Here is a 21341-nt window from a genome sequence, read left to right on the forward strand (position 1 = left end):
ATTGCCATTAAGCAAATCACAATCGCAGGACATGCAGCATTTTGGGAGCGATTCCATTCTAATGCATTGCATAGGAGCAGGAAAATCGCTCCCAAAGTGCTACCACAAATCGCTAGTGATTTCGATACCACTTTGTAGTGGGTCCCAGACCTAAAGGCCAATATCCAACCGTCACGGCAGATTGGATCTTTAAGATCCCTGTGTGCCATTGTGTGTTTCCACAGGCAGGAAGATGGATCGGAGAACGCTCGTCATCTGGGGACGCCACCGTGATCCATTTTACTGCGTCTTTAGGCGAGTATTCAGTTTCTTTCTCAGTGGTAGATTCATCTACACATACCTACATGTTCAGACTAGAATACATGTTGGCTCCTTTGCAGCCTTGGACATGGAAGAAACAGGAGAACTCTAATATAATAATTAAAGCTCTTTTTTCCCTTTGATTTCAAATTTTTTAGGTTAGTAACTAATTTTCCATACTAATGCCTATCAGTACTGCTAGAAAACCCTGTGTGTGACACCATTACAGAGTGTAGAATTTATAAACATTTTTGTTGAATACTGTCAGATTTCTCTATGGAAGTAAGTGACAGCAAAAGCCATACCGGTGATGAAATACTGCACATACACATTAATGAACTGTTAAGAGTCAGTAGGATGCAGCTCTTACAATAGAATCACACAACAAAAATATGGAGAAATGGGGGGGGGGGAAAGGAGTGCTGAGGGTGGAGCCAGTATGCCACCTGCATGCCAATAACCACCTTCTTGGAGGAACACAATCTATTTTGATTGGCCCAGTCTACATGCCAATCAGAATAGTAATCTTTGGAACCTAAACATTTCTTACATTTATATCAACCTGCCACACATTTAAAGCATTGACCTAAAACTTAGCAGCATTCAGGAAAGCTTGTATAGGCATGAGCAAAAGGAGAGGGTCGGTGGGTGTTCATTCCATACTTACCTTTCACATCATGAAGTTACAATACACCCACCATGTTTATACCTCCCTATAATATAACTAAGAATAGCAATTTCTGTTACATGAAAGCAAAAATGTTAAAACGTACAAGTGTGCCAAAGACCTGAAATTGAAGGGTCATCTCACTCAAAAATAAAATCATAACTGCAATCTAGTCACCAGAGCTATCAACTGGTTTCTATATGGCACCACCCACTGATCTTATCCCTCTGTCTTACACAAAGCAGAACAGTACTCATGGCAGATAGCTGAGCAGCATTTCTGTACAGTGGTCCATTCTAGATGGTCACCTTTAGACAATCACTAAATCATTTTGGACAACAGTAATAAGCTGTTGGAACAATATGCACCACTAAATGCATGTACAAATACACAATCTTAAATATTCAATATGAATAAAAAATAGCAACCACACATCCATCACACTGATTAATGGATTTCCCATTTATGAAAAAAAATCAAAAAGGGGGAACGTCATGAATGAGTGTGATGGATTGTGTGGTTGCTAATTGTTTATTTAGATTCAAGATTTTCTATGTTTTTGTATGTTTTCCCCTTGTCTGCGTGGGTTTCCTCTGAGTACTCTGGTTTTTGCCCACGTTTAAAAAACATACAGATAAGTTAATTGGCTTACCCCTAAAATTGGTCCTAGACTACTATACATACACTACACAATACATACATAGACATATGACTATGGTAGGGGTTAGATTGGGATTCCCTCTGAGGGACAGTTAGTGACAAGACATACTCTGTACAGCTCTGTGGAAGATGTTGGAAATATATAAATACTAAATAATAATAATATTAAGTGGTGCATATTGATGTACCTTTGTTTTTAAATAAAATGGGAAGAGAAAATATAGCAATTAATAAAATGGCTTAATTTATTACAATATTACCAGTAATTTATAAATGATTAAGTTAGTGTTTGCCCATTGTAAAATTTCCTCACCCGATTTACATTCTGACATTTACCACAGGTGATGACAGCTATAGTCCTGTCAGGTGATCTGATCTCTGAAATATTAGTTTACTGAGAGTGCCGAAGCCAGTACAAAGTATATCTAGCATCCCAGAATGCTCGGGCACGGGGGGAGGGGGGAGGAATGGGAAATGTCACATAGCTTATCAGCCCAGGCTAAAGATCACTGGTAAGGCAGGGCTACATTTAATATAAAGCGATATTTAGCTCACTGAAGAGGCAGAAGCCGAGATCAAACAAAGCTCTTAGAAGGTTTGTTTTACCCATTCACAGTTATCCCTAACTTTCCGCAAAAAGGAGGCGTTAAGCTTGTTAGGAGCATTTATCATTCACTACAGGAGGGGACCCCTGATGGCTATCTGTACCTTCGCTCTTCAGCATTTACCACCAAAAAATGTTAATTTTGGGTAAGATGACCTTTATAAACAGAAAAAGAAAGCATAATGCAAGCATGGAATTTTTAGACAGCTAACGTAAAATCGGTCACAAACCGGCATTTTTAATCATAATTTCCACTCTCACACTGCTGTTACAGAGCTGTCTTACCGGCCTAAGATTATGGTAAATATACTGAATTTACCAGCGTTTGGTCAGTGACAGGGTAAAGACATCACTGTTACCCCAGTGTAAGAGTGGGAGTACAGTTTCCTACCACATGCCTATTCACGACAGTATAAAGAGGATGCAGCTAGCGAGAATGATTTATTTAGAAATAAGCACGTAACAAAATGGACAGAAAGCAAGATAAGAAAAAAAATAGAAAAATGGGAAGATGTCAAATAACAGAATAAAAACAAAACATGAGGAAATATTTGGGCCATTACAAAAACTGGAACCAATAAAATTAATGATAAAGCACACATTTTAAAAAGCCACCAACTGCGTGTCATCCAAATGTTCAATAAAAATAAATGCTGTGAGAAACTGCTCCAGAAGTTATGTTTGGTCCAATTTTTGTAATCACTTCATGTGAATATAAAGGAACTATAAACACAAAACTATATGTAAACTATATAGTGTGTTCTTATTTTACACAACTTTTAGTATAAAAAAAAAAAAAAAAAAAAAAATGAATATGCCAGCCTGGCCAAATTACACAAGCCATTTATTATAATGAGAATTTTCAAGCGTTGCATTTGGTACACCTACAGAACAATTTGAATGATCTATGAGATTTCGTACTCCCAAAAAGATGAAAGATACACTTTACAGCTGAACATTATGGGGCTGCTCTATACAGTATGACCTGCAGCTTAAAGGGACACTTAAGTCAAACAAAAAAAAATGAGTTTTACTCACCTAGGGCTTCCAATAGCCCCCTGCAACTGTCCGGTACCCTCGCCGTCTCCCTCCGATCCTCCTGGCCCCGCCGGCAGCCACTTCCTGTTTCGGTGACAGGAGCTGACAGGCTGGGGACGCGAGTGATTCTTCGCGTTCCCAGACACATTAGCACCCTCTATGCTGCTATATGGTATATGATATAGCAGCATAGATGGCGCTATTGTGGCCAGGAACGCGAAGAATCACTCGCGTCCCCAGCCTGTCAGCTCCTGTCACCGAAACAGGAAGTGGCTGCCGGCGGGGCCAGGAGGATCGGAGGGAGACGGCGAAGGCACCAGACAGCTGCAGGGGGCTATTGGAAGCCCTAGGTGAGTAAAACTCGTTTTTTTTGTTTGATTTAAGTGTCCCTTTAAAGTGAACCTCCGGACTAAAAATATACTCAGCAGAACTGCAAAGGCTTGGTGTTTAACAGTTTCACAGCTTCAGAACTTTGTTTTTCTTACCAAAACATCATTTTTAGCTGCATTTTTACCTAAGCTCCAACCATCAAAGAAAAAATCATGCAGAGCATGATGGGATTTCCTATGTTGTTGTTCACGTTGTCTAGCAACTGGGAGAGGTGCTCAGGACACAGGACAGTTGGAACTGTGTCTCATGCTCCCTGTCACCTCCTTTCAACCAAAAAGATGGCTGCCATCATGAAATCAAACGTTTGCCTGTTCTTTTAAAACAGTGTGGGTAAGATTATATTACCGATCTATTTTAATTAACATAACTAATGTAACTTAATGACAGTATGTTTGTTTAGGCTGGAGTTCCTCTTTAAAATGAACCTGAGATGATATAAACTGATACAATAAATAATTGTATCTACCCTCCTACAAATTACTTTTTTAGATATTCAAGTTTTATCTTTAAAAACTTAAAAAGTAGATTTAATGTTTTAAGATCTCTGCTCAAAGTCACAGTCTTTCAAGTGTCCCCAAGCTAAAATATATGAACTATTGACCTTTTTATCTATCCCCTGCACTCAGAAGCTGTTCTCTACCAGGCTGTAATTCCTAATCGGTGAGGTTTAAGTTACAGTTTGACTGGGCCCCGACTGGAGAGAAATATCAGAATATTTAAAGGTGGCCATATAGCTAGTGATTTTGCCGGCCGATCGACCAAGAGACAGATCTCTCCCTGATCGCATCTGATGGCCACCATAAACCGCCTGGACAATTCCAGATCGAATTCAGCATGAAAGCTTTCAGTAATCGGCCTTGTGACCCCACCCCTGGCCACCTAATGTGTTGTGTCCATCATGCCTCCCCAACACCCGTGCAGTTATACATTACCTGCCCACTGTTTACGCATTGTACTTCCACATTTGTACCCCCGCATGGGTACCGGTGTTATATGTACTTCAAATGTGATGCCTGTGTGATGGCACGAATGAGGAGGATGAGTGCAGAGATAGCAGCAGGTAAAGGGTTAATGCACATGGACAGGGGAGGGGTGAGAGAGGGGTCGGGAGAGAACGTGGGTACATCTACATTTGGGGGGAGTCGGGGGTATATAGGGGGATGCAGCCGGGGATTTCCGTTGAATTCATCGAAACTGATGTTTGATCACTAGGCGGCTCCAGGAATTGTAGTTACGACACTGTAAATTCTAGAACTTACATCTAACAGTAACTGAAAAAAAACCCTATAACTGAGAATTTCTTCATGAAGATGAGAAGCAAAGGCAACGTTTTAACCTAAACCTGGGGCTTTTACTGCAATATAGTATATACATGATCAAGCAATAATTAATGACATGTAATCTGACAAGGCTGGTCTGTCATTCCAGAAGGACAAAGGTCCCTCAGCTGCACTTCACAAAGAACTAAGAAAGGCACAACTTGTAACTGCATTGAACTGCACATAAATACCACATAAATACAATTCCTTTCTCACAGAATAAATACTCGCTGAAATTAGTAGACAAAGAAACGCTGACCTCGTCAAAGAACTGCTGAGTTTTGCGCAGAATGTACTTCAGCTCTGTCAGCTCCAAGAAATTCCTCTTCAGTGCTTCCTGATTGGTGTTAATCTCCTTCAGCTCATTCTCAATCTTCTCAAAGTTGGCCTATCATGTAAAAAGATGGCAAACTGTTAAGAGCCAGAGCAATATGAAGTATTGTTACTTATGACAAATACTTGCAATTATGTAAATCTAACATTGTTTAAATGGTAGCAAGGCAGGGCTGGCACTACCATTGAGGCAAAGGAGGCAATCACCACTGGGCAAGAGCCTGTAGGGGCCCCAAGGAGTTTCCCTCCCACCTTGATTGTTGCTCCCTGGGGCATCTGCAGTCTTTGGCAGAGTAGCGTCTCACCTGTGCTGGTGGGCAGGTGAGACACTGCTAAAGACTCTGCAAGGGCCCCGGGGAGTGCAGTTAAGTTGGGAGGTGATTAGAAGGGAGGGTCAGCAGCTGGCTCAGGTGCCCAAGAGGAACATTTGGATGCAACAAAGGGCCCCTAATACCACTTTTTGGTTGGGGGTTGTCTGTTGGGGGAAGCTTGTGTTAATTTTGCCCTGGGGCTCCATTGTTACTAGAACTGGCCATGTAGCAAGGTTCATGCAACAATGCCCCTGGGCTGGTACACATGATGCCAATTTCACAACTGATCTTTGTAATAAAACATGCTGCTGCCAGCCCTTTGGATGAGATGCTGCCACTGTTAGCCATGTGGGAAGGGTGGCGCTGCTGAGTCTCTGGCTTCAGTCACAATTGGCTCCAATTCCCCTCTCCGTGTGCACCTAAAGGGATCTGAGGAAAATTGATCAGAATCAGAATCAGAATTTATTATCGCCAAGTACAACGGTGAATTGAACCCGGAATTGGTTTTGGCGCATACAGGGTCGTTGGTGAAGAAACAAGAAATAGCATACAGTTAAGCATGGCACATACATAGACATGAGACAAGCATACATAGGACAACATTACAGCTTGTGCGTACAATTAAGCAGAGTGCAGCATCACATACAGTTAAGCATGGTACATACATATAAACAATAAAAGCAAAAATAAACAAACAGAGAGCATTACAGCATACACGTAAAGTTAACGTAATACAAACATAGCAAAGCATACACTGATAGCAGGAACAGAAAAGAGTGGGACTGGAGGAGCAGCCGGAGAGCTGATATGAGCGCTGCCATCTTCAGCACTGGACGCTACACAGCGACACGCTCCCAACAAGACAGATGCTACCGATTTGTCCACGAAAGTAGAGAGAAAGAAACTGAGAAAGCTGAGAGGCATCATGATGGAGGCGGACAGCAGAGTTCACTCGGACCAGGTTGCCCGCTCCTGATTACAAGTCCGCACGGCTGGGTAATGAGGGTGCAGACACAGCGGGGGCCCTGTGAGGCCAGGGGGTACCTTTGGTGGGCAGCAGTGGTGGATGTGGGGCCGGGGCCACCCCGACTGGGCAGCAGTGGTGGACAGGCCAGGGGCATTTGCCTTTGTTGGTGGCAGGACACCGATGCCCAGACACAGCAGCCAGCTCCACTGGGAGGGGGGGAAGCATCATCTCCTCTGTGGCTGCATGGTAGCCTACCTACAGCAGGTAGAACTGCCATTCCGGGACAGCGGCAGTGGACCGTCCCTGGCTGAGGCTTTTCTCTGTGCGGCATCTGGGTCTCCATGGCTGAGGCTCCCCGTGGCCTTGGTCGGCTGTGCGTCAGAGGAACAGCTGTGTTTCCCTCAATAGGCACGACCTGGTCCCTGGCAAGGCCCCGTACAGCCCAGAGCGCTGATCCGCTGATTGGCAGTACAACAGCGGCGGCCTGGACCTTGGCGGGCAGCCTCCGATCAGCCGGGAGCAGTGCCGGAGGAGCAGCTGACTCCTTCCACCGTGTGGCCTCCCTGGCAGCAGCCGAGATGGAGTGTGGTTGGCGTGGAGGCAGCATGGGCAGCGAGCGATCAGCCGCTAGAGCCATTGTATATATGTGTAGCTGGATAGTTTGCTTTGATTTAGTGTTCAATTCTTTGACTAGATTTCATAAAAACAGTGCAGAGTCTTTAGTCAAGGCTCCCTAATGCTCCCGGTCATCACTCGTCAGTGAAGTCACTCCGTTTTGTTATTGTTAAGACTTGCGATTTTCTTAACGCAAGTTCAGTAAAGTTACAATTGGAATCATAAATGCATTTACGATTTTCAAAAAAAGGCAAACGTAGTTCTGTCACATTCTTCCTGCTTTCCATTGAGCACAACAAAGTAAAAATCGCTATATGCAAAACGCAAAACCCAAAACGTGTTTGCAAATGTGTTTTGCAATTTTTAGTGTGAAATAACAGTATGCCAGGAGAAAAGCACGACATAATGTTATGGGTCTTTTCTTGGTTAGTCTTGGATCCCCATCCATTTTTTTACCTTGTGGAAAAATCGATCCCCCACATAACTGCCTGCAAATTCCCTCATGTGCACCAGGTTTAAGTCATTTCATTCCATTCCATTTTATCAGGCAATTCTGCTGTATTTATCTTCCATTTTGCACAGAAGACCTCCTTTATTAGTACCATTAAATTGCTAAATCATGCACTATATAAATGTAAAAGTGTTCTGTAAACTCACTTCAAGATCAATCATGTCCCTTGGGAAGGGCACTTCTGGGTTCTCTCCTGTGTCAAGAATCTGGATGTTTGCTTTCTTAATTTCTTTCTCCACAAACCCTGTAAGGGAAAAAAAATAAAAAAAAATAATCAGACTTGGCGTTTTCCTTTTCTTTAAACATTTTTTATTATATTCCTTAGAACATGGGTCTAGGCCAGGCATGGGCAAACTTGGCCCTGTTAAGGAACTTCAAATCCCACAATGCATTGCAGAAGTCTGACAGCCACAGTCATGACTCATAAAGGCAAATGCATTGTGGGGCTTGTAGTTCCCTTAAAGGGACACTTAAGCCAGAAAAAAAATGAGTTTTACTCACCTGGGGCTTCTACCAGCCCCCTGCAGCAGTCCTGTGCCCTCGCAGCCCTTCACTAATCCTCTGGTCCCCCACTGTCAGCTAGCTTCGTTTTTGCCGACAGGCCCGGCAGGACTGGCCTCGCGTAGGTTTTTCCGCATTCCCGACTGCAATTAGTGCTATTGCGTACAAAGATACGCGTCGCCGCATTACCTACGCATAGATATGTATACTGTATATATGTATATGTATTATGTATACTTGATGCCTTGGCTGTCGCTGCTATCTATTTATGTCTCTTTCCATCTATGTCTCTCCCTGGGCTATATGTATTGTGCCAAAAATAATTCCAGGCATGACCCAGTCATGCTTGGCGAAATAAATGATTCTGATATGCGGCAACGCGTATTTTTGTACTCGTTGCGGCCCGCAATAGCGCTAATTACAGTCGGGAATGCGGAGAAAGCTACGCGTGGCCAGTCCTGTCGGCAAAAATGAAACTAGCTGACAGTGGGGGACCAGAGGATTAGTGAGTGGCTGTGAGGGCACAGGACTGCTGCAGGGGGCTGGTAGAAGCCCCAGGTGAGTAAAACTCATTTTTTTTCTGGCTTAAGTGTCCCTTTAACAGCTGGAGGGCCAAGTTAGTCCATGCCTGGTCTAGGCAAATACGCACACGCTGGCAACCTAGCTTGCAAGGGCGGAGTTATCTCCCTTCTGTGACTTGAGAATTGCAGTACATTTTGTTAATCACTAGGGAGGGATGTTCAGTGGGTTGCAAATTGTTCCAAGTAGATGCAAGATTATGGAAACCATGTTTGCAAATGTATGCAGCTTAAAAATGGACCAATCAAATTTCACTTTGGCAGGATTTGATTGACCCATTCTCAAGCTGCAAACATTTGCTAACAACATTTGTATAATCCTGTAACTTGGAATTATTTGCATTTCATTGACCATCCAGATTAATAATTATACATGTGTTGCTATAACAAATAGTAGAATCTCAGTTATTCAGTACCAACAGGGATCGGCTGATGCCAGATAAGTGTGCTTTCTAGTTGCTTGAGACTCAGTGTTAAAAATAGGCCTAACTGATACAGTACTATACCCCACTCTATATACATAGCATGAACTCTGTACTAAATGTTAAATACAGTAATTTAAAGTATATGAACATTGGGGGTGGTGTAGAACCCAGTCTTTAACCTCCCTATCGGTATGCCCGACACTGTGTTGGGAATACCACTCTGTGCCCTCAGGAGTCCCCCAAAATTAATTTATTTGCTTTCACAGCCGTAAAAGCTTTAGCTAGCACTACGCTAGCTAGTAAAGGTGCCCGGCACCCCCTGATCGCCTGGGATCGCCCTCGATCCCCCTGTTTATACATTACCCAACCTGGATCCAGCGATCGCACAATAGCTCCGGTCTCTCTATAGGGAGTATCGGGTTTGCGCATGACGTCATGAGCGATCCTCCCCATAGTGAAGACTGGAGCTGTGCGGGAAGGCTGCACCGATCACTGGATCTAGGCTGGGTAATGTATAAACAGACTGGATCGGGGGGTGCCGGAAAACTTTACTAGCTAGCCTAGTGCTAGCTAAAGCTTTTACTGCCATGTGAGCAAATTATTTAATCTTTAGGGCAAAAACGTACAAAACCTCCTGACTGGCGTAACACTCAAGAGGTTAAAGTGTACCTGAGATGTACTAATAGTCTGTATTTATACTCACTTGGGGCTTCCCCCAGCCCCTTGAGGTTCTTGGAAGCCCTTGCCGTCCTCCTCGGCCACTCTGTTCTGCCGCTATCTGGCCTGAAAATCGGGCCAGCTACGATCTTCAGCGCATGTGCGCTGGCCGAGACACGCATGTGCTGAAGGAGATGACTAGCCACGCCTGGCTGGATTACTGGGCCAGATAGCGGGGGAATGGAGCGGCCGAGGGAAACAATGAGGGAACCCACGGACTTCATGTGGCTGGAGGAAGCCCCAAGTAAGTATAAGTACAGGCTATTAGTATATTGCAGGTACACCTTAACTACTTGCTGACCGCTCCATGCCAGTTGGAGTGAACGCGGCAGCTCCCCCACGACCACTCAACGCTAATTGGCGTGAAGTCCTGGGGCGGGTTTTGCAGGAGATCGCACACGCCGATGAGCGCTTGAATGACAGTGCGCTGCTCCGTCATCAGTCTCCCAGCAGCGATCACCGCTAAGAGACTGTTAGACATTTACATTGTACAGCGCTATGATCTAAGGCAGCGCTGTACTGGGGACATCCGTGTCACTCAGCTGTCCCCCTGGAAGGCTCAGGAGTGAGCGGCTCTCATAGGCTAATGCGTATGACAGCCGATCGCTGTCACTGGCTGGCGGGGAGAGGGAGGGAAAAAATAAATAAATATAATCAGATCAGAAAAGAGGGAGGTAAATCACTTGTGTGCTGAGTTGTACGGCCTTGCAGTGAGCCCTTAAAGCTGCAATAGCCTGAATTGTTAAACGTAGCCTGATCACTAGGGGGGTGTAAGCCTATGGTCCTGAGGTGGTTACAGCAGTGCCCACAAAAAGCCTAAGAAGTTGGCTTTTACCACTGCGAGTACTGCCGGCGATTTGTGCTGGTTAGTTGAGTTCCAGATAACTGGAAGCTACCGTACATTTCACATCATCAGTTATTTTTATATATAGGTCTTTCGCAGAAAGATGGCACTATACTAGTAAAAAATAATAATGCGTATGAAGTTTCCAGAGACATAGCAAAAAGGTGCAGGAATTTGGGCGCACGATGCGCCGCCATAGGTTGTAGTGAGAATTATGTGCGAGTTACGGATATGGCGGCAGTGCAATTCTGCTTCCAGCTGTTATGTTTTTTCTCCGAGTCCATGGCAGCCTGGAGGGGGAATAGTAATTAACGTTGCCGGGACTTTTGCAGGAGCAGGGTGAGCTTTTTTCAGCTTCAACCTGCGCTCAAATTTTCTAGCGCCGTTTTGCATGTATGCAAGCTGCCCTACTCTACAATCAGCACAAAAATTCCATAGTGTTTGGTCATCCACAGGCTTCCATCTACCTTGGTAAGTATCTACCTAACTGTTTTCAAACTGCCAGGCTTGCTTTAAACTGGATAAGGCTCTACAATCAAGTTTGCATGGTATGGGCAGCTTTCCAGTATTTTAAGTATAATGTCACACAAAAGGTAACAAAGGAGCCTTGAAATCAACAGACAGGCTTTGCAGTCTCTGAAATAAAACAAACACATCCTTTCTCTTCAAAGGCTCATCTTGTGACTGCCATTTGGCTGGGTGATCACAGACAGGCAGCTGAAGTACGCTACAAAAGGTTAGACTAGGCGGTTTCCTAGGTTTTAGAGCATAATTTGCAATGCAAGGCAGTTCTACCTGTTTATGAGAAAAAGACTGCACACGTCTTTTTAAAACCTCTTAACACTTATTAGGCAATCGTTCACCAATGCCAGAAAAACAATATATAACCGACACAAATTTTATTGGCTACCAAGTCATTTCCTAGGTTAAAGCAGCATGGGCAGCCATACTATCCAAGGAGAAAAAAAAAAAAATAAATAAACAAACACATACCGGTATATAAGTTGATAAATACTTGTTCTACTTACATAACATGTATTGTACTGTCTACATTTTGATTGCAGTAAATTTTATATAGTAAATAAAGAGAAAACTGTTGCTAGCATTTTCCATTTTGACTTCTTCTAACTGAAGCCAATCCTGATGTAATTTCCTCCCTTACTCTTTTTTTTTCCTCTTAGAAACTGCACGGTCATATCTAGCTTGCTTTGTAAACATGCGATTTCAGCAGCTTCACACTGAACTGCCCTCAGACAATCAGTTAGAAGCTGGAACGTGGGAGGGGAGATGACAAACTTCCTTCTTGTCCTCAATGTACCATATAGAGCCAGGCTGACTAAGATTTATTAGAGCAGAAACATTTCTGATTAGATTGGAGTGCTTGCAATGCAGGGTCAGGTTGCAGGCTGCATAATAAACACAGAGCAGTAGGTAAATGGAATTTGATTTTGTGGCTTTAAGCAAGATCATTTTTAATCCAAGAAACAATCCTGACAAAATGTAGGTAGAGGGAAAAATACATATTGTAGAGATTATACATTTTAATAGCCAACTGAGAAAACCATTGATGTTAGCTGTCAACCATAATCCTGAAACCAGTTTACCGACTCATATGACACGTGACCAACATTGAATGGAAATGATCAGTTCAGGAAATAACCGTAGGTTTATGGGTCACACCCAAAGACGGCAGGTACTGCGCTGGATACATGAACCCTGGAGGAACACTAAAACAGCCAAAATGTATATTGAGCCCAAAAAATTAATGAGTGCAAATCTCAAATGATGAATGAAAGGAAAAATTTTGCCCCACAGGTACCCTTTGATGACAGTCTTAGGGCTAGTGCTCACTAAAAATCGCTACTGCGATCGCTAGCGTGTACCGATTTTGTGAAGCAATTTTCAGAGCGATTTTTGAATAAATGAGCGTTTTTCTCATTCATCCAAGCTGAATCACTCAAAAAAAATGCTACAAGCAGTGCGTTTGCAATTTTTGAAAAATCACAACACTGCTGTGGGAACAACCTCACAGGGTTTCAGTAGCCAATCACTTTTTAAAGCGCCAGCGATCTGAAAAGCGCTCAGAAGCGCTCTTGGTGTGAACTAGCCCTTAATTGCACAATCGTACTACATCTATGTAATATGAAGAACGGTCTTAGGCAGGGGACACAATTGACTGCAGAGGCTTTGATAGGCTTAACATTCAGAAAATTTTGCTCAAGTGTGGTGAAATGGAGTACACTAGAGTGTTCCTATTGTCTGTTCTGAACAAGGCCAGCAGCAGTGCTGTCTGCATGTTATAGCCCACTACATGAGTACAGGCTGCTGCACCACCACACGCGTCCGCCACTAGTAAAAAATATTGTGAATTTACATTAATAATTTACTATGCACTTACCGAGCACTCACTCTCACTTAACCCCCCCTCCTAGTCAGTTGTGTAACTAAGGAGCTTAGAGCCCCAGTGTGAGTTTTGTATAGGGGCCCCAAGCACTCTTGATTTGGAGCCCCAAAACATACCAAGGACAGCTGCCGAGGCAGAGAGGTGTAATCAGGGTACGGAAACAGTTTGTTAAGGATTACAACTATGCAGTGCACATATAGAGGTGTTCATTACCTGCATAGCACTAATGCAAAGTGGGCCCTGGTTCAGTCGCAACCTCTGCATCCCCCATTGCTACGCCAATACTCCTAGTGCTCAAAATTAACACCCCACCACCACCTTATGTCCAACATGAACCCTTCGATTGCTTAAACTAACCCTCTCCCCCCCCCCCCCCCCTCTCTAATTCCTAAGTAGCCCCAGCGTTCAAATAACCACTAGTTGATGCCGATCGTCTATAATCATCATTTCCTATGTAGTAGCTACTAACCCCATCAAGTGTCCAACTCACCACTTGGGCTTCCGATTACCGATAATTTACACAGGCGTCTATTGACACCTGCCAATCACTTCGCCTAAATCACCTGATCCACACTGCATAGGCAAGTTTGCTCAGCAGATGTGAGAGCACATGCTTATCTCTACACTTTTTGGATCAAAGTGGAATTGTAGTTTAAACTGTGATATATAATTCCAAACTATTTCTGCTCAGATAAAACATCACATTTCTTGGAAAGGAGTCTACCTTTATTCTGAACCTGAAATAGCATTGTTATTCTCATTAGTAGTGCAGCTGCCAGTGCTAGAGGGAGGAGTTAAAGTGAACCTGAACTCAGAACTTCCTCTCTGTTCTAAAAGATACGCAGCATACTAACCTTTAAAGTGAACCTCCAGACTAAAAATCTACTCAGCAGCACCGAAAAGGCTTGGTTTTTCTTTAACAGTATTTGAACTTTGTTTTTTTTAACCAAGCCTCATTTTTAGCTGCACAGAAGCTAAGCTCCGCCCCACCAAAGTAATCTACCCAGGAATTTTTCCCCTGATCCTGCGCAAAGCATGATGGGATTTCTGATGTGGTTGTTCTCGTTCTGCTGCTTTAGGCACAGATTTGGATTTTTAAATTTTGAATTTGAGATTTGAAGCCAAGCGTGTAGCTCGGAGGGGTGATCGGGACACATGACAGTTGGAACTGTGTCTCATGCTCCCTGTCACCTCCTTTCAACCAAAAAGATGGCTGCCCTCATGACACAAACATTTGCCAGGGTGGGTAAGAGATTATATTACCTATCTATTTTAACATAACTAATGTAACTTAAAGTGGTCTAACACCCAGCATTTCAACTTTGCTTTAAAAGATTGCTTACGGCTGCTTACACACCAAGACGTTACAGGCGCACGTTAGTGCGCCTGTAACGCTCCCCCAACGCACAGCAATGTAACACAAGTGGGCTGTTCACACAGCCCACGTTGCGTTACATGTAACGCTGCACGTTCTGCGCAAAGTGCAGCATGCTACGGCGTTGGAGTGGCTATAGCCGCGTTAGACTGTTTGCACATGCGCAGTGGGGGGCGGAGAGGAGGCGGGGAGAGCCAGCTACAGTAGCCGCGCACATGGCTACTTAATATTCACTGCACTGGCGGGCGCTGATTGGCCGGCGGGACCACGTGATGCGGAGTGTCTCGCTCTGCATCACGTGGTCCCGCTGGCCAATCAGCGCCACTCTGGGAGACATTATAGGAATCGAGCCGCCTACCGCGGCTCACTCTACCGTCGGCTCTTGCAGCACCATACATTGTGTTAGGTGCACGTTATGCGACCTTAACGTGGCACCTAATGCAACGTCTTGGTGTGCAAGAAGCCTACAGCTTAGAAACGATTATGCCAGATTTTTTTTTTTTAGCAGAAATTCACTGAATGGATTAAACATGACATTTTAGTGCTGCATTTAGCTAGAAATCCTCCTCCGTGCTTAGGTTTAGTTACAAATTTATCTATTTACAAAGTAACAAACACTGCTCTGAGAGAACAAAGAGGGCTTCCCCGGCAGGCTTTTCAGAGGTCTAATTGCATTCCAAACAAAGATACATTTGTAACTAAAGATAAGAATGGATGCGGATTCCTAGTTAAATCCAACACTATAATGTCATGTTTAACCCATTCAGTGAATTTCTGCTTAAAAAAAATCTGGCATAATAATTTCTAAGCTGTAAGCAATCTTTTAAAGCAAAGTTGTAATGCTGGGTGTTAAACTGCTTTAATGACAATATGTTTGTTTAGGCTGAAGTTCCTCTTTAAAGGAAACCCTTTCTTTGTTTCAGCTGATACGTATCCTGCAATAAATATGCAGTGTGTCTACTTCCTGCTTTCATGGAATCAGAAATATTGTGTTTACCAATTAGCTCTCTGCCATGGCAGCCAGCTAAGGGTTCGATTTACAGTTGTGATTAGTCACAGATAAGAGGGGGTTAGGTAGGCTACACTCTCTAAATACACACAGGGTGCATTTCTCTCTGTTTTCCTGTCCTGAGCAAGAGTTCAGGTCCACTTTCAAGGGAACCATGGGTGAAAGGTATATGGAGGCTCCTTTTAAACCATACCAGCTGCCTGGCAGCCCTGCTGATCCTCTGCTTCTAATACTTTTAGCCATAGCTCCTGAACAAGTATGCAGCAGATCAGGTAAACTGACTAAGATGACTTGTGTTTTACTGGATTGGCCATATGCTTGTTCCAGGGTTTTGACTATACCAATGCCAGAAAATCAACAAGGCTCCAGGCAACTGGCATTGTTTACAAGGAAATAAATATGGCAGCCCCCATATCCCTCTCACCTCTGGTTCCCTTTCAGGCTTCCAAATTCAACCCACAAACCCTTAATACTCTGTAGCGATCTCTACAGTAGTTTCCAATACCCAGGGGATTCACAGGGTGGTGCTAAGAACAGAGATTACAGCTCTAGCTCGTTTTCATCTCAGTCCAGCTGCAACCCACCACTGCTGTCACTGTCTTTTGACCGCTCCAGCCTCCGATCACCACAAGAAGACATTATGCTAGCCTGGGTGCAGGCTTATTAACAGCTGTTCTTTGAAATGATGCACTCAGGAAGGCAGTAGGGACTGTTTGACTCTGTCCCACGCATACACCTGCTGACTAATGTAACAGTAATCCCTGAGGTAATTGGGTGTGTCATTTCGACCATGGTGCACTCATGCTGTGCTGGCTCATAGGCGTTTGACATGCAGCACCATAGGCAGCTAGGGGAACATTATTTATTTTGAGATAAATTTTTAATATTTATTCTTAAGGGCCTGTTTCCACTAGGTGTGAATTTGTGCATTTTTTCAACATAATTCACGCAGCAATAATTTCCTATGGGCCTGTTGCCATTAGATGCAAAATTTGCATCCAGAAAATAAAACTATTACGGTTACTGTTTTTTGGATACTGCGTTAGTGGTTCATTTGCGTTTTTGTGTGCGTGTTTACATTTGGGATTAATAATGTCAACTGGACATACTTCCTGGATCTCCTTGTTGAAAATCGGAAATAAAACGAAATTATGTGAATGCCCATGTGAATTTGCATTAAAAAAAAAAAAAACATACGGTATCTGCGCACGCAAATTTGCATTTGCTTTTAGAGGAAACATACCCTGAGGTCGCATTCACAGTGGGAGGTTATAGTCCTGCGTTATAAAGTAATTATAATGCAGGATAACGCACTACAATGTTAAGCCTATGCAACATTCACAGTGCGATGTTGACGCTGCTTTGTAAATGTGGCATTATGGTAACTCACTGCTTGCAGTGCGTTACCTCTAAACGCAGACGTTGATACAGAGATGCATACTTTTCATTGCCTGTATGCGATACTGTACCTACTGTATGCCATGGTAATGCAGCGTTAGTGTGCGTTACCACCTTTTCTTTGCTTTGTAATGCTGTGTTGCGACTTTAATGTCGCATTACAACGCAACGTCCCACTGAATATGCCCTTAAAGTAAATACATTTTAATTTTAACGCACACTTTTCATTTTAATGAGGAACTGTATAAAATTGCACATATAAAAAAAACAGAATTACAATCTAATAACCTAATGTCTATTAACAGCTTTCCAGTCAACAACTGAAGCATTTGTTGTAGCTTATGAAGTAAGTATCCCAGAGACTCACATCATGTAGCGGGAGGGAGCGCAGAGTGCTCTCACAAGCTGACTTCCTGAGACTGATAGCACAGCCGGTGACTCATTTCATCACCCTACAGCTAACTACAATATACCAAGGCTGAGTAAGCAACTCTGAAAATTACCAACACAATAAGGTTTTTATAACATTTGCATATGCTCAAAATATATATTGCTACAAAATGCGCTTAGGAAAAAAAAAAAAAAAGTCTTTGAGCTAGTTGGATGAGTCAGCAATCGATCAATACCAAATAGATGTCAACTGATCTAATATTGTACACCTGCCTTAAAGCTGCATACAGATACTCAGTGTTAACTAACTAACGACTGCGCACGCCAATGGGTGTGACCGCGGCGGCAGCCCCAGGACCACCTAACGCCAATTGGCGTCAAGTCCTGGGGCCGGCTAATGCAGGAGATCGTGCGCAGGCTGCGCACGCATCTCCTGCTTGAGGGGTGGAGCTCCGCCCGCCTTCAGTCTCCAGTCTCTTGCTTTAATGGTCATTTTCAGTAATTAGCCAGTGAAAGCAAAACTTACGTAATTTACGATCCATCTCCTCACATCTTCTAACCTCATTAACAAATTTCCTCTGGAAAACGTTGACATCAGGATTTAGCTGCAAGATAATAGAAAGTAAAATTTAGAATAACAGAAGGCAGCTTAAAAGAAGAACTTCACTGAATGTAACAATCAAAAAAATTGTTCATTTTGGACTGGGGGTCTCCTATCTCCTGAAAGGTTTGGGGTTGTATATGGGATAATGAGAGTTTTCTCTCCAGCGCTAATATTTTCAGCTACACCCCAGCAAAACCGATGCTTCTGTGGTACTATACTCCAGAGAGGGTTCATAGGTTTTTTCCTTCTTTTCCCCTTGTTTTTGTGGGTGTGGTTCCCCTGGTACCTTAACACATTTTTTTGAGACAGCCCTGTCGCCCCTCAGGTATTTCTCTTTGCAGTAACGGTCACTAAACTCCAGTGCCTTTTGTTCGCTTCTTATACTGGGATCCCCGTCCTATTTATCACTGGCTACTATATGGTTGATAGACTATCAACGGAAACGTCCTACTTTGTCTACCCCACTTATTGCAGAATAAATATTATAAGATTGTCTGATCGATTATTTTATTATTATTATTATTTTATGTTAGTATAGGTAATATAGATATATTTGACTCGGTTTGTGAAAAATGGGTGGCATACTGTGCTAAGCTGTATTCTACTCTGTGGGGTTTTCTTTAATTCTTCTGGGAAAAAAATAAATATATGACTGTAGTGAATTGTGCTGTTTATACAGTATGTCCAAAGACCCCTCCCGTCACGCGACCTCCTCCACAATGCCAGAATTCGCTCCAAAGCACTTCCTCACAACCTGGCCACCGCTTCTTCAGCCGGCTACCATCAGGCCGTAGGTTTCGGGATATCTCCATCAGAACTTCGAGGCAAAGGAACTCTTTTTTTCCCCTCTCAACCTCTGGAACTCAATTCAGGCCCTCCAACCTACAGCCCCCCATCATTTCCATCCATACTGCGCACACGAGACTCCTGGCACGCACATGTGCACTAAATCTTCGAAAGCAGTCAGGGATATGAGTACTGCTGAGGAGAAGGTGTCCTGGCAGGGAATTTAAGCTGGGACTCCAGGTCCACCACTGGCTTCAATTAACCAAACAGAAAAGTGTGATTTGATTATTCGCCTATGTACTGTTAACACCAAATCCAATGAACTCCCATCATTAAAAACTATGCAGAAATATTTTGTGCTTACTGGGAGGAAAATTCTAAAGAAGAGATTATTTTACATGGCAAATGATAAGGAGTCCAATTTATCACTCATCTGTTTGAACTACTGAAATGAAAAACATTTCCTGTTAGTCAAAGCTGCCTAAAATTTGAAGCTGCAGTTTGGGGTCTAATTTGTTTCTAAGAGGTCCTGCTACTTCCTGTATACATTTAGTTCTAGAGGAGAAAGAGAACAAGTAAGAAGCTTAACATTTCTGTTTTCATAAAAGACCATTTACAGTGCTGCCCATAATTATTCATACCCCTGGCAAATTTTGACTTAGTTACTTTTATTCAACCAGCAAGTAATTTTGTGATGGGAAATGACATAGGTGCCTCCCAAAAGATAAGACGATGTACAAGAGGCATTGTGGGGAAAACAATTCTCAGCTTTTATTTACATTTGAGCAAAAAGCGTCCAGTCCAAAATTATTTATACCCTTTACAAACTGTCACAGTCTGTGGGAAAATCCAAAGTTCTATACCATTCCAAATAATCCAAGCTGTTCTAAAGCATCCCAATTACCCTGATTAACTGGGAACAGCTGTTTTAATCGACTCAACAGGTGAAAAACAGCAGTTCTCTGCAGTTGGTTTGTGAACAGTCATGGCTAAGACAACGGAGCTCAGTGAGGACCTGCGGCTGTACAATGTGGCTACTCACAAGTCAGGAAAGAGCTCCAAGGCCATTTCTAAATGTTTTCACGTTCCAGTGGCTACAGTGTCCCACACTGTGCAAAATCTCAGAGGATGTGGTCAAAAGCAAAAGGTGACACCTGTGCTGGCCGGGAGGACAGTGAGAGAGGTGATAAAGAATCCAAAGACCACCACCAAGGCCATACTGGTGAATCTGAGCTCTGCTGGTGGCAATGTCTCAAGGCAGACAATCCAATGGACACTGCACACTGCTGGGTTCCACGGATGCAGAGCAAAGAGTTCACCACTTCTCCAGATAAGGCACACTAAAGCTCGCTTGGCCTTTGCAAATGCTCATCTGGACAAAGAAGAAGACTTCTGGTTTTCTGTGTTAGGGTTAGATGAAACAAAAATGGAATTGTCTGGTCACAATGATGTTTCTTTCATTTGGCATCAAAAAGGAGAAGCCTTCAACCCAAAGAACACCATCCCCACTGTCAAGCATGGTGGTGGGAACCTAATGCTTTCGGGGTGGTTTTTAGCCAATGGACCAGGGAACCTAATCACATTAAATGGCACCATGGAAAAAGGGCAATACATGAGGATTCTCAACGACAACATCAGGCAGTCTGCCGAGAAACTTGGCCTTGGACACCAGTGGACATTTCAGCATGACAATGACCCAAAACACACAGTAAAGTGGTAAAGAAATGGTTAGCAGACAACAACATTAATGTTTTGGAGTGGCCCAGCAAGAGTCCTGACTTGAATCCAATTGAGAATCTGTGGAGGGAGCTAAAGATCAGGGTGATGGCAAGAAGACCCGCCAAAAAGCTGGTCTGCAATTATAGGAAGCGTTTGCTGTAATAGCCAATAAAGGCTTTTCTATTTATTATTCAGTAGGGTATGGATAATTTTGGAATGGACACATTTTTCTCAAATGTAAATAAAAGCTTAGAATTTTTTTCCCACAATAATGCCTCTTGTACATCATCTTTCTATATTTTGGTAGACACCTATGTAATTTCCCATAAAAAAAAACACTTGTTGGTTGAATAAAAGTGATTTAAAGAGAAACTCCAACCAAGAATTGAACTTTATCCCAATCAGTAGCTCATACCCCCTTTTACATGAGAAATACAATGATTTTCACAAACAGACCATCAGGGGGCGCTGTGTGACTAATTTTGTGCTGAAACCCCTCCCACAAGAGGCTCTGAATACCGTGGTACTCTGGGCAAACGGCCACAATGTAACAATGTTCACAGACAGGAAATGGCTGTTTAAAGCTGTCTGTAACAGCCAGAGCAGCTAGAAACAGCTACATAACTTGCCCACAGTAACAATGTCACCATGTAATACATGTCAGAATGTGAATCTGGGAGAGGAAAGATTTTACAATGAGCAAACACTGACTAAATCATTTATACATAATTATTGTAAAAATGAAGCACTTTTTTTTATTAAATAATTTTCACTGGAGTTCCTCTTTAAAGTCAAATAAATAATTATGAATAATTATGGGCAGCACTGTAAAGGCACAGATCTAAAATATCATCTAAGCGATAAAACCCAATCTAA

General features: G+C 43.1%; 1 protein-coding gene across 7 annotated transcripts in view; it reads right to left on the reverse strand.

Annotated features, from left to right (window-relative positions):
• The window catches only part of ATP6V0A1 (ATPase H+ transporting V0 subunit a1), a 184540-nt gene that overhangs the window by 122023 nt on the left and 41176 nt on the right, over window positions 1-21341 (reverse strand). For all 7 annotated transcript variants that reach the window (XM_068263441.1, XM_068263440.1, XM_068263437.1 and 4 more), the window contains exons 3-5: window positions 17883-17961; window positions 7862-7959; window positions 5238-5366 (exon numbers count right to left, since the gene is read on the reverse strand). In XM_068263441.1, coding sequence (XP_068119542.1) covers window positions 5238-5366; window positions 7862-7959; window positions 17883-17961 — 306 coding nt within the window. The remainder of the gene's footprint in view (window positions 1-5237; window positions 5367-7861; window positions 7960-17882; window positions 17962-21341) is intronic.

Source organism: Hyperolius riggenbachi, chromosome 12, assembly GCF_040937935.1.
Source record: "Hyperolius riggenbachi isolate aHypRig1 chromosome 12, aHypRig1.pri, whole genome shotgun sequence".
NCBI classification, from domain to species: Eukaryota; Metazoa; Chordata; class Amphibia; order Anura; family Hyperoliidae; genus Hyperolius; species Hyperolius riggenbachi.